The sequence below is a fragment of the Dermacentor variabilis genome, chromosome 7 (genome assembly GCF_050947875.1).
Source record: "Dermacentor variabilis isolate Ectoservices chromosome 7, ASM5094787v1, whole genome shotgun sequence".
Taxonomy (NCBI): Eukaryota; Metazoa; Arthropoda; class Arachnida; order Ixodida; family Ixodidae; genus Dermacentor; species Dermacentor variabilis.
Genome location: NC_134574.1, coordinates 25,820,413 through 25,835,181, shown reverse-complemented (window position 1 = coordinate 25,835,181; position 14,769 = coordinate 25,820,413). Strand labels below are relative to the sequence as shown.

The 14,769-nt window shown below is 48.4% G+C and overlaps 1 protein-coding gene across 1 annotated transcript in view; it reads left to right on the top strand.

The window, feature by feature from the left end:
• Atg7 (Autophagy-related 7) overlaps positions 1 to 4,188 on the top strand; it is a 47,569-nt gene extending 43,381 nt beyond the window's left edge. Inside the window, exon 4 of the mRNA XM_075698329.1 lies at positions 40 to 4,188. Within this exon, the coding sequence (XP_075554444.1) occupies positions 40 to 1,000 (961 nt within the window). The 3' untranslated portion in view covers positions 1,001 to 4,188. The remainder of the gene's footprint in view (positions 1 to 39) is intronic.
• The last annotated feature ends 10,581 nt before the right edge of the window (positions 4,189 to 14,769 follow it).

Below are 14,769 nucleotides of genomic sequence, written 5' to 3'. Positions count from 1 at the left end.
ACAAGTATAGCACGTGTTCAAACAACCTCGCCCATGCAGGTGCCTTCTGCTGGGCGCTGGCACCCTGGGCTGCAGTGTGGCCCGGTGCCTGGTCAGCTGGGGCGTGCACACCATCACGTTCGTCGACAATGGCGTTGTGTCGTACTCGAACCCAGCGCGCCAGTCACTGTACACAGTGCGAGACTGTCGTGACGGCGGCCGACCCAAATGCGAAGCCGCTGCCAATGCCCTGCGTGCTGTTTCGCCTGCAGTAGACGTGCGGGGCGAGAACCTGACGGTGCCCATGGCCGGCCACAGTGTGCCCTCCCAAGCCGAAGACCTTGTGCAGGCCGACGTCGAGAGGCTGGAGGCACTGGTCGCCGAGCACGACGCCATCTTCCTACTGCTCGACACCCGTGAGGCCCGCTGGCTGCCGACGGTGGTGGCAGCTGCACAGCGCAAGATTGTCCTCAATGCGGCGCTGGGCTTCGACACGTTCCTCGTCATGCGCCACGGCGTTGCGGCGGGCGAGGCCGGAGACGACACCGAGAAGCTGGGTTGCTACTTCTGCAACGACGTCGTCGGGCCAGCCGACTCGACACGCGATCGCACCCTCGACCAGCAGTGCACCGTGACAAGGCCGGGTGTCGGTGCGATCGCCGGCGCCCTGGCCGCCGAGCTGCTGGTGGGCCTTTTGCAGAGTCCCCTGAAGGGCCGGTGCCCTGCACTAGACGATGCGGAGGCCCCCTGCGAGAACCCCCTGGGGCTCGTTCCACATCAGGTCCGAGGTTTCCTGGCCCGGCACGTGTACATGACGCCCGCCTGCATGGCCTTCCCCATGTGCACGGCCTGCTCGCAACCGGTGCTCGAGGAATATGCCACTCGGGGCTGGGAGTTTGTGCTACAGGTGCTCAATGACGCTGCCTACCTGGAGAAGCTGACGGGACTGAGCCGGCTGCATGAGGAGACGGACCTGGACCAGGTCTGGGCGCTCAGTGACAGTGAGGACAGTGCATCGTGAGGATGCATTTGCACACCACAGCAGCACACCTCAGCTGGAATATTTTGTGTGGTAAAGCAAGTGGCATGAGAACAGTAGAAGCTTTACGGTGTATGTAATGTGACTGTTCACACTTGGGTGGAGTACTCTCTCTTTTTTCCCCACAGCATGGCAAATGCAGCTGGCTAGCTGAGTTTGATATCATACTGCGTAAGATCATTGCGAATGTTCACAAAGCTATACACAACTGCTGTCGCATCTCATCAGCACACGGCATACAAGTGTAGGCGTGTGGTATGAATTTTATCTGTGGCACATTGTTCATCGCTCATACACTGGCCATTTCAGGTATGCATTCTGCCTCAAATGTGCACTTTCTCGCTGACTGTATCTGAAGGTTACTATTTCACGAAGTCACGAGCTCTTGTTCTTAGTTAGCGTTTACCTATTAGAAATATGTGCTTTATGCAATAAATGTAACCTTAGGATGCATGAAGAATAAAGAAGACTGGCTGCTTGTTTGCAAAATATCATGTGATCACTCAAATTTCAGGCACTGTAAATAGTTTGCTATGAAAGGGGTTCTTTTCTACTCTGGCTGTGACGAACTGACAATGGTGCACAAAATGAACTGTATTTGGAAGGATGGCTTGTCATTTTGAAGTAGTGTTTCTCGACAAGGCACGACTGGGCTGTGGCGGATTGCTTTATTACCTTTTCTTTTTGTCCAGTCATGAAACTTCTATGGTAGAGCTTGCTATGTTGCCCAAAGTGGACACAATGTGGTTCAGAGTCATTTACAGGGCTCTTGCCATTACTCAGGATAGGTTAACTCACATGCATGTAGGCCGGCAAGCTGCGCAACCTTTCCTATTGTAGTGTTGATGGAGAACGCAATAGAAACTGCGCATTTATGCAAATGCCACTAACCACACAATTCCTTAAATATACAATTGCTAGAAGCACACTAAATCTGGAGATTTTAGTCCAATTGCTTATTAGCAAGAAACATGTGCGCTGTGACTTGCACTTCAGCAGGTAGGCGATTCCAGTCTTTCGTTCAAACAGCAAAAAACTGGAATCATCTTCTTCCTGCTGAAGCGGTGCACTATTCCAGTCATTCGTCGTTCAAAGCATTAATCAAAAATATAACCTACTAGATATGCCCACCCCTCGTGTAAAACCACGAATGGGGTATTTGAGGCATGAATAAATAAATAAATCAGTAAATACCACGTATACTAGTGTAAGGGCCATACTTTTTCTTCTAGAATCTGGGCTGGGTGCGGCCCTTACACTAATCAGGCCAATGACGGCCCGCTATAGGTTCATACTGTTTCCGCAACTGTAGGAAATGGTGAGAGAGGCACAAATGACATAACGCTGCAGTAAACAGCCTCAGATGAGGGCCCATCGTCCCTCACCGGCGCTGACCCAAACACCCTTCTCTAGAGCTGAAATGCCACCTATCCGACTGCCAACACATCTGAGATGACACGCCACGCAAAGGAATAATGGTGCGGTGGCGCCTGCCTGAGCAGCGGAGATGGAAAAGTAGCTATCTTCATCTAGCGGCAACGGAAACGATTCACTTTCTGGCGGTTCGTTTCGAATTTTTTCCCAAAATTTCGCCCTCCAAAGTGGGGGTGCAGCCCTTGCATTAGTATATGCAGTAAATAAATATAGGCAGTTATCGTGGACCGCGAAAAATTCCCTACCGTAACACTGCCACAACTGTTGACAACACCATGGTACTATAACAACTAAGTTTATAGAACAGGCATTTAGTGTGCTTCCAGTAGATTCTTTTTTAATTTAAATAATTTTGCAGTTAGTGGTAGTCACATGAATGCAATGCTTCATTTGCATTCTCCTGCAAAAATTGCAGTAGGGAAGGTCGCACTGCTCACAGCAATGTATGCATGAGAGTTTGCCTACCACGGCTGGTGGCTAAGTCCCCTCTAAATGGCCGCACATCAATTTGGACAACATACCGAGCTTTCTAATAAAAGATTTGCAACTATAAAAACAAGGCAGGACTTTGGCACTGGTACGCGCATTTCTCCATTGCACATCCTTAGCATGCTGCTAGTCCCGAGAGTATGTATGTATATTAACTACTTTGTTTTAACTGTGTAGATAATTTTTGTGGGGTTATGTTTTCTTGAGGAGGGAGCCAAGGAGGGAGGTTGGAAATATTTGAATATAAACGAAACACTCCCTTGCCCACTTTGTATTTGAATTGATAATTTGGTACTGGAGATTTTTGAGCATTTGCTAGTGGCTGAATATACTATGCTTTGAGCCTACAAGTTTGAGCAGCTTTGCAAGGCTGCTTGAAATGTTACTCATTTTTTAACTCAACTGTATATACTCTAGGCCATTTCTTCAATCATCGCTACAAAGCACTACACTTCAGGGACCATCTTCTTCGCAGTGCAGAGGTGCTACTTTCTGGGCTACAGGTTGCAGCAAATATGCGAGTTGCGTAGTGAAGCGACATTATCCATATCCAAAATTTGTACGAGCGCACAAATTAATTGCGTAGCAAACAGAACGTGTGCTTGCTGTTTATTCGCTTACTTTCGTTGAAGCAAGCCGGTGACGTTCTCGTGTTTCCTAGCTGATCACTGGGCGAGCAGGCTCCTCCCAGAATGGCACACCAGCGGCCGAGCTTGCCTCGCAGCAAACTTCACTGTTTGGCAAACTCCACATGTTGTCCCAACTTTGCTTGCCTGACATTGATGTGAAAGCGCTGAATGTTCCAGTCAATCAGAAAAGATACAGAATAGCGATATTCGTCTTGGGGGAGAATAATTATAGCGGGCAGCTTAGTATGACACAATGTAAACAGAAACTTCACCCCCAAACTTACAAGGAAGTAGGAAAAATCTAGGACTTAACATACTCCATAATAACTATCATCACAAAGTCTGCACTCAAAGGCAGAGCCAACATACATACCTCAAAGACTAAATCAAGCGTCAAAAACAAGAGAATTTCCTTGTGAGGATAGTGTGTTTTGATATTATTCCTTTGTGCACAATATTGGTGAGTGAAATAGCCTTCCTTTCCAAGTTATGTCATATTCAGCAGATAATGGTTTTATGTTAGTTTTGTTTCATTTTTAATTCCCCATTGCTATAATTCTTGCATGGGTGATGCATGTATATAAATAAATAATAATGAATAAAACATTGTTATCTTGTCCTGCTGGTTCACAGTGGTATCGAGCGTCAACAAGGTGATGACTGTCTCTGGCCAAGTCAATTTGCTTCTTCTCGGAGTACTTCCAGCCTCTCTCGGAACAAGGGTGCCTTCCACTTTTGAGACCTTGCTGATGAACATGGCTGTTCGAGCTTAGCTACACAGTGCACTCTACGAAGGAACGCCAAGTGGTTGCAGCAGTTTGTGATTCCTACCGGTAGAGCTACTGTATCTGATGATGATGACGATGGCCGCTTTTCCTCCAACCGTGGTGGTGAAAAGTGTCGCTCCAAAGCACGGGGAGTGCTTGTTTTCTGCCGGGTGCTTGTTTGTTTACATGATGCCTTGGTACCCGAGCGCACATGCAGCAGCTCACTTGTTTGTGTCATCCATCACAGCTTCCTACAGCATTCGCATTATCCAAAAGTATTGTATGTACATTGTATTTGGGCCTGTACTGCAACAAATTCATACCACCCCGAAATTTGCAATAAGCGTGAAGGATTTTACTGTAGTTTGCAGTCAGTTGTTGATTATTGGGATACAGAAGGAACCACAAAAAGTGTTCAAAGTATCACCAAGGCCAGAAAAATTAATTCCGAGGAGGAGGAGGAATAAATGTTTCTCTAAACAGTTCCGAGGGAAAAAGTAGATTTCATTCTCATTTACAGTGCCAGCAGTGTACTGTGCTCACAGAATGAAATTCATCAATTTAGGGCTAACTAATTCGCATACTTTCATTTCGACCAACTGTAGTTGCTTTTGCATAGATGTAATTTTGGCGCGTACACTTATATCGAAGTCTGCGTCACCTATGCTGACCAGATTCCTAGCGACATAACGTGGTACTCTCGGGTACTTCGCACATGTGCGGGGTTCTACTAAATGTTCCCTGTTGCATTTCACATGAGCACTGTACATTGACATTCATTTAAATACATACTTTTGCTCAATATTGCAATTCAGTCATTATTTACTTCAAGTTATATTATGGTTGAGGCCAGGAGAGCATTATGCCACGGAATTGAAAATGCCACACACGACCTTGACTGTGCATGGCTAATTCAGAAAGGCAAATTTGCATTCCATCCAGAAGGAACAGAAGAATGCTTCTCGGGTGCATTCACAGTGGTTGCCAGTGGGATGCTGAATTAGTCCAGCTCGTGCGCACTCTTGAGCTTAATCGTCAATGAGCCACTCTTGAGAACGTAAGGAGTGGCAAACACCCTACGATATCTTGCCACCTCACCAGCCAGTAAAGGGTTTTTATTACAGGCACTTCCACGCTTATACGCCATATCCTAAATTGAAGGCAACACTGCTAAAGGTTCAAGAGGCTTCGCTCACTGCCTGCAATTGCGACCAATAATTGGTATGTCATTTATGAAAGAAAGATACAGGTATGCATCATGTTATTTTGTGTAAATCCTCACACCTTGATGTCGCAAATAGGACACAGTCTTTACACTGAAGGCATTGGAGATATAAACCTATTTACTATTGAACAAGCAGAGCGACTAACTGCCACAGCACACCACTTGCTGTCGTAACCAAGAACACACATCGCTTACTGGAAGCACAAAGGGAACACAACCTTAAAGTTAGTTGTAATATATATATTGCCACATCCTATATGGTCACTGCGGGTATGTGCCAGGCGATGAGAACGACGCTGAAGTAGCGCGCGAGTGGAAAAACAGAGACGACAACGACGTCGCGTTGACTGCTCTGCTAAAGTGCTTCCATACGTCCTCTACGCCGGCTTTCCCGTCTTCTACTAGGCTGCGACACTGGTGGAGGTGCTGGGTAGGATTGCCTCATGCTCGGCACCCCTTCGCGGAGCCATACCTCGAAAACGGAATCACCTTCGTTCGTCGAAACTCCTGTTCACCGGTACAGTCGCCGCCTACTAGGCCTGACGCCCGAGTTCAACCCTTTGCAGGACCCCGCTGGAACGCGTCTACCTACTTCCGCCATGGCTACTGCAACTCCATCGCAGGTGACGCTGCAGAATCCTAAGATACCAGAAAGCTTCCATGGCGACGCTTTTGAAGATGTCCATGATTGGCTTGACCAATTTGAGCGTGTCGCCAGCTATAATGACTGGGGCTCCCAGCAAAAGCTGTCTAATGTCTACTTCGCGCTTCAAGACTGCGCGCGGACGTGGTTTGTGAACCGGGAGCGAAGTTTGACCACATGGGATGCCTTCCGCACCCAGCTGCTAGACACGTTCACTAGTACCGACAGAAGAGACACTGCGCAGCGCCTACTCGAATCCCGTATTCAAAAACCAAACGAGAGCGTAGCCATGTATGCAGAAGATATGACCCGCCTTTTCCGCAGAGCAGACCCTGAGATGGCCGAAGAAAAGAAGTTACGCTATCTCTTGCGCGGAGTAAAGGAGGAACTGTTTGCCGGACTCGTGAGGAATCCACCGACGACAGTGGTCGAATTCACCAAGGAGGCTACCGCTATAGAACGGGCACTAAAGCAACGGTACCGCCAATATGATCGCGCGAACTCACCGGTGAATGCTTCAGTTCTACCTGAGAGCTACGGCCCATCTCTGCGTGAAGTCATCCGGGAGATTGTGCGAGAGGAGATCCGGCAGCTAGGGATTTCTCCTATGGTACCAGCGGTGGCTTCTGTCGCTGATATCGTTCGGGAGGAAGTTCGACAGGCCTTTTCGTCCTCCGACCGGCAGGCGGTGCCGCGACGGCTAACCTACGCGGAAGCTGTCTGTCGTCCACCTCCCGTGACTTCGATGCTGCTGACACCGTCGACCACTACGACGCAGCCAGCACCGCCACCCCCGACGCCATATTTTCGCCAGTCACAGCCGCCGCCAGCTATGCCGTATCGCCGCCAGCCGATTGGTGCACCTCGGTCTTACGGCGAATCCCCTGTGGGCTACCCGCTTCGAAAGACCGATTTGTGGCGCACCGCTGACCGCCGGCCACTGTGCTTTCATTGCGGCGAAGCTGGACATGTTTATCGCGCGTGCCGCTACCGCGCAGCCGGGTATGCAAGGTTTCCCAACTGCAATTACCCTGTGTTTGATGCTGCACGTACCTGCGACGACAATTCTACAAACTTTCGGCCAGAAGGTTCAGCGACGCCTCGATCACGTTCCCCTTCTCCGGCTCGTTATACCCCACCGACCCGTCGCGATTTTTCTGACGCCTCTAGGGGCAGGTCCCCTAGCCCACGCCGGGGAAACTAGAAGCAGCGACCTCCGGGGGTGAGGTTGCAAACCGTCTAGCTTTCCAAGAGCCCCCATCACCGACGACCGACGCCTCTAAAACTCCGACGTCTCCAACCGCACCCCCTGTAACCGATGCCGTCAGCGCCGATCTTGTCGTTTTCATTGACGGCCACCAAGTGGCCGCTCTCGTCGATACTGGTTCGCATTTTTCGATAATCAGTCAAAAGCTGGCCGACAGGTTGAGAAAAGTGAAGACGCCGTGGACCGGGCCCAACATCAGAACTGCCGGCGGCCAGTTGATGACGCCGATCGGAAAATGCACAGCCAGGATAGTAATCGCCGGTGAAACCTTCGTCGCTACCCTCGTCATTCTCTTTGAGTGCTGCAAGGAACTTATATTGGGCATGGATTTCTTGAGAGAGTACGGTGCAGTGATTAATGTCCGTGACCTCGTCGTGACATTTTCTACGAGCTCAGACGACGTCGACTCCGCGGAGCACCAGCGACCCCGCTTACGTATCGCCGACGACGACGTCACGCTTCCGCCGCGAAGCTGTGCCCTCGTACCGGTTATCTGCGACATCTTGAACACCGGGACTGGTGTCGCTGAACACATCGACGCACTGGTACTGAGCCAAGGCGTTTCCATCGCCAGGGCCGTAATTAACGTACACGACGGACGTGCTGAACTCCTACTGACGAATTTTACCAGGGAACGTCGACACATTGTTAGAGGCACGGCTGTTGCGTACTTCGACGAATTTACCTCAATACAAGACTGCCTCTCAGTGGAGCACGTGACGGCCACCGTGGCCATGCCGGCCCCTGTGGTTGATATCAGTCCCACCTTGTCACCTGTCGAACGTAACAGCCTTCTTGAGCTCATCGATGAGTTTAAGAAATGCTTTTCATCTACGTCACGAGTCAGCCAGACGCCGCTCACTAAGCACCGTATTGTCACCGAAGCCGACGCCAGACCAATTCGGCAGCATCCTTATCGTGTGGCACCGAAAGAGCGCGAGGCGATACAAACGCAAGTGAAGACGATGCTTGAGGACGGGGTTATTCGGCCATCTAAGAGTCCTTGGGCATCGCCTGTCGTGTTGGTGAAAAAGAAGGACGGTAGCCTGCGCTTCTGCGTCGACTACCGAAAACTGAACCAGATCACAAAGAAAGACGTTTATCCGCTGCCACGTATCGACGATTCACTGGACAGGCTGCGAAACGCACGTTACTTTTCGTCGATGGACTTGAAAAGCGGCTACTGGCAAATAGAAGTTGATGAGCGAGACCGTGAGAAGACCGCATTTGTGACGCCCGACGGACTTTATGAATTTCAGGTGCTCCCCTTCGGTTTGTGTTCTGCGCCAGCAACGTTTCAGCGACTAATGGACACGGTACTCTCAGGCCTCAAATGGCAAACCTGTTTGGTGTACCTCGACGACGTGATTGTTTTCTCCGCCACGTTCGAGGAACACTTACGGAGACTAAAGACGGTCTTTGAAGCAATACGCTCAGCTGGTCTAACTTTGAAACCTGAAAAGTGCCATTTTGGCTTTGAAGAACTTCAATTTCTCGGTCACGTTGTCAGTCGTGAAGGTGTCCGACCTGACCCTGATAAAACCTCTGCCGTTGCTAATTTCCCAACGCCATCAGATAAAAAGGCCGTGCGACGTTTTCTGGGCCTTTGCGCCTACTACCGACGCTTTATTGCGGACTTTTCGCGCATCGCATGGCCATTAACGCATCTAACCAGAGAAGATGTCCCCTTCGTGTGGGGTGAAGACCAGCAACGGGCATTTCACGACCTACGGCAACGCCTGCAGACGCCTCCCGTGCTCGCACACTTTGATGACGACGCTCCTACGATTCTTCATACCGACGCTAGTAATGTCGGCCTCGGCGCAGTGCTTGTACAGCGGCAGGACGGCGCCGAAAGAGTGATTGCTTACGCCAGCAGGACGCTATCAAGAACGGAGGCAAACTACTCCACGACAGAAAAAGAATGTCTCGCACTGGTGTGGGCCGTCCTGAAATTTCGGCCATATTTGTATGGTCGGTGTTTCACCGTTGTCAGTGATCATCATGCACTTTGCTGGCTGACTAATTTAAAAGATCCAGCTGGTCGGCTAGCGCGCTGGAGTCTTCGTCTCCAAGAGTTCGACTTCACGGTTGTCTACAAATCAGGGAAACGACACACCGATGCCGACTGCCTTTCTCGGTCTCCTGTTCAGACTGCAGTGCACGACGATGATGACACGGCTTTTCTAGGCGTGCTAGATACTGTCGCCGTTTCACGCCACCAACGCGAGGACGCAGAACTGGTTCCTCTTTTTGATTACTTAGAGGGAAGAACAGGCAGCGTGCCGAGGTTATTCGCCAGAGGGCTGTCTTCCTTCTGCTTGCGCCACGACGTTCTGTATAAAAAGAACTTTTCACCTAGTGGCAGCAGCTACCTACTCGTCATTCCCGCATCTCTTCGCGACGAAGTCCTAGACGCCTGTCACAACGAGCCGACCGCTGGTCACTTGGGCTACACTCGGACATTAGCAAGAATTAGGCTCAAGTACTATTGGCCGAGACTTGCGTCGATCGTGAAACGTTACACACAGACATGCCTGGATTGCCAGCGCCGCAAAGCCCTACCCGGCAAGCCAGCTGGACTGCTGCATCCTGTTCAGATACCGCAAGCGCCGTTCGAACAAATTGGCATGGACCTTTTAGGTCCGTTTCCTCTGTCTATTGCCGGAAATAGATGGATAATCGTCGTCACGGATTATCTTACGCGATACGCCGAAACAGGTGCTATCCAACGTGGAACAGCAGCCGAAGCAGCGCGATTTTTTGTCGAAGCCGTTGTCCTAAGGCATGGCGCTCCCGCGGTGGTCATAACAGACAGAGGATCTGCGTTCACGGCTGCGCTTCTGGATACCGTGTTGCGACTAAGTGGTACCACTCACCGCAAGACCACGGCTTACCATCCCCAAACCAATGGGCTGACAGAACGTCTGAATAAGACTCTGGCAGACATGATGAGTATGTACATCGACGTCGACCACAAGAACTGGGACGAGGTTTTACCATATGTTACATTTGCATATAACACGGCTCGCCAAGAGACAACACGCGTGACGCCTTTCAGCCTTGTTTACGGACGCGAAGTGACAACCATGTTGGACGCAATGCTGCCTCACGAGTGCGGTGACAACGAGACTGGTGCCGAGGAGTTTACGCAACGCGCAGAGGAAGCCAGGCAGCTTGCGCGTTTGCGAATCAAAGCACAACAGGAATACGATGCCCGACACTACAATCTTCGACACAGAACCGTCACGTACAACGTCGGTGACCAGGTGTGGGTCTGGGCTCCGATTCGTCGGCGGGGGCTGTCTGAAAAGCTCCTGCGAAGATACTTCGGCCCGTACACAGTTCTGCGCCGCATCAGCGATGTTAATTATGAAGTTGTCCCCGACAGCCATAACTGCTCCAAACGCCGGCGGCATCTGCCCGAGGTTGTGCATGTGCTTCGTATGAAGCCATACATTTCCTCATGACCTCAACTTTGCACCGTCTGTGCACAGCCTTCGGACGTTGGTGCATCGGGACGATGCCCCTTTTTTTTTCAAAGGGGGGGCAAATGCCACATCCTATATGGTCACTGCGGGTATGTGCCAGGCGATGAGAACGACGCTGAAGTAGCGCGCGAGTGGAAAAACAGAGACGACAACGACGTCGCGTTGACTGCTCTGCTAAAGTGCTTCCATACGTCCTCTACGCCGGCTTTCCCGTCTTCTACTAGGCTGCGACAATATGAAGTCGTTATTCTTCAAAAGGTGTCACAGGTCAAAACAACTGCACTGTGAAACGTGCTGGCTGAAACTTCTATGACTGGACCAATTGCATAGCTTACACAACATTGCTTGCTAAGTATGAAATGTAGTAGCTTTAGCCTAAGCAGTTCTAACTATGTCGGTGGTCTGTCCCCAAAATTAGCTTTGCACCAGGTCAATGCCAACCTATCTGCGGCGACCGCGTGGCACTGAAAAGCTGAGAAACTGCCTTACCAATCGAGGCAAGGGTATGGGCTGACCGACAGAATGGTCCCAATTTTGTCCCAAGTCGTCAAACTGATGGTGTGACACTGCTTCGAAAACTCGGCAGTTTCACATTGGTTCTGTGAAAATGTCAGTGCTTTAATGCTGGGCTGCCATTTTGTGCGCTGGGCTCTTAAGAGGAATACAGCCTTTACTCGAATGTGTCTGGTGCTTTGCTCCTTTTTTTTTCTATTTATTGTGTGTGTGTGTGTCTGCGTGTGTGAACTTCTGTTTTCTCATCACAATTTCGGTGTGCATATGACCTAGTAGTATATACCTTATGCTTGCATCAAGTGCGCAGTCATCCTGATGAAACGTGATGTAGTTCTTGCAACCATCAAAATTTATTCTCGACTTATGGTTGATACATCATTGTTTTCGTGCCCTCAATAAGCTGGCAGGCGTATTTCTTTCTGCTAGAAAGGACATAACACATGTTGGTCATTTGCCTGTGCACAGCATTCGTACATCTCCTTGAAGTTTTGGAAAACCTTTAAATTCGAAATGAGAGATTTAAAGGAACTTAATACTCCTTGAAAATAAATGTCATCCTTGAATTCCTTGAGAACTGTTGGGGGGGGGACTTTGAACATTCAAGTTAACAAACTCTGCATCAGTTCTATGCCATGGACACTGCCTATGGGGAGGAAGCAATCCTAGACATTTGCAAGTGATGCAATGTGGCGTGTCCACATCCACCAACGATGGCTTGTTTACAGTATTTCCATTACCATTGTGGAGCTATACGAAGCCAGATGAAGTGACCAAGCTCTACCACTATTTTTGTGGTTTTGCTGGTTGGTTTACAGCGAAGCCATCATGGCCCCATTTTTGAGCTCTAGGTTCTAAAAATTCCTGGCGGAAAGTAAGTTTCAGGCAGTCAGCTTTTACCCAACAACTATCTTTGGCTGAAGCCACCCACTGCTGATCATCGTGCTAGAAGGCTACTGACATGATTATAATGGTAAAATCAACCTTGAAAGGCCCCCTACAAAGCTTCAGGCATATGTCCAACTCAGCAGCCGCTCAGCTGCAAGAAATTGCAGCTCAGAAGGAGATTTTAGTATATTTCAGTGTTAAGTGGTATGAATAGGGTTTATTTTTCCCTCCTTGATTCCTTCCTCTAGCATCCTTGAATTGTCCTTGAATTTTGAATTGAATGTTCTGTATGAACCCTGCTATGCAGTCGAGTAATGGCACTGTGACTATTCAGGTATGTAGACATTGGGACACTGGCTGCAGGTGGGTCAATGTGCGGGGATGTCAGCATAGCATGGCATTAAACTGAACCACCATTGACTGCTATACTGTATTTCATCATTTCATTATTTGAAAGACTGTATTTTCATTAAGGAAGTACTGGCACATTACTTCAAACTCTTGCGCCAGTGCTCCAGCAGACAGCACCTCGTGTTCGACACAGAAACACAGCGTGTGGTAGATGCCATAGAGTTTCCTACAATAATTACAGAGGGAACTCGGGCGCAGCGATTGTTACAGCTACCATGGAAATGATGAGATTCGTCTGATCTTTGTGCTTGGAGCTTCGGACGTTCTTGTGCTTCATTTATTTGCTCTTTATCTTAGCCTTAAGTGGACTAAATTTCAAAGTAACTTACACTTATTTTAATTCAGAAGGTAGTAAGACTCTGCAAGTGCGCATAATCGTTGTTAGTTGCACTGGTTCAGCTTGTCCATCTATTCATGGTGTGATGGTTTCAATATCGTGCTTCTGTTCTAGAGGTCCTGTGTTCGAATCCCGCCACCAGACAATTTTAATAATGTTCATTCAATTATTTGGAATTCAGTACTTCCTTAAAAACAATTTGCCAACTCCCAAAACCGTTTAAAGCCAGAAGGACAATGTTTAGGCAAATTCATGCACTACCCATCCTTGCCATGCTGGCTGGATGGCCCTGCTTGCAGCTGCCATAAACACTGGTGCCACAGTTCCCTCTAGTAATTGTACGAAACTCTGTGGTGTATGCGGGATGACAATTCTGCATTCTTTTTCACTGCCCAAAGCTGGTTGCAAGTGCCTGGTACAGCTTTTGTGTGTGTGTGTGTGTGTGTGTGTGTGTGTGCGTGTGCATGTGCGTGTGTGTGTGCGCGCATATAGGGAGGTCTTTTTTTTTCTTTGCATTTTAAGTTTAGCAATATATTTAAGAATTGCCTGCAGCAACTAGCAGTATGCCACTTCTTGAACTGGGCAATTCTAAGCAGAAATTATTTGCACAAGAAATTTAAATGCATAATCGACTTGTTACCAAAATTTATTTAATTAGCTTTTAACCCTTTAAATGCTCTGGACAAGCCCAGCTCGTCAACACGATACTAATAAACTTTGCTTTGGACAGCAATGCTCGCGTTTTCAAACAGATCTGGACAAATGAATGCATCCATTTGGTTTGTCCTCTTTACATAGATGGCAGCACTTTCTCAGCGCCCAAAGATCGCACTTCCAAAATTGCGCTCCTTTAGCAGGATGTTTTTACCAAAAACCAGGACCTGGTGGGAGCCCTGTGTGTTGTACCGTGCTTCTTCAAATGTCATACACTTTGCGACCTGCCTTAGCAGTGGCAGAATGGGTGAAAAACTTCCTTGGGTGCAGCACTTTGCTTCAGAGAATAGTTGATTTTGAAGCACTGTAAAATAAAGCACTTTCCTTGTATCCGACCGTATTGTTTGTGGCAATGACAAGTACGCGTGTATTTGATAGTGAAGAAGTAAATTAGGTTTGCATGCGTGAAGTATGAAACAAATTGGTTGAATGCACTTTAGAAGTTTTGAGAAAATAAAGAAGTTGGAAAATATGCCATAAAGAAAGGCAAAATAAGGTTGCTTTTGGCCAGAATAAATAAAGCCTTAAGAGGTCCCTGATATAGTTTTTGAGCACGGTAAGAAAACATCGCCGATCTGTCATAGAGGCTTCCGTAAGAATGCAAGCCAAATATTACTCCACTGCACGCAACAAGTAATTTACAACCTGCTGTCAAACACACCGAAAGATCACTTGCTCTTGCTTCTGCAATGTCATCATGCAACACAACCGAAAGCAGCTGGCCGAGCAATGCTGCTGGTTGATCATGAGAGCGTCCTCAGTAATACATCATTGTGAATTTTGAGTTAAATAAATTAAAAACATATATATCTTTGCACTCTGAGGTTTGCCAATCACTCTTACCACTTATGGAATGAGCGACCTTTCTCGTATTAAGGAAGTGTAATTTGACAATGTAGCTTCACATTAAATGTACATTTTTATATTTAATGCATGCACATGACGG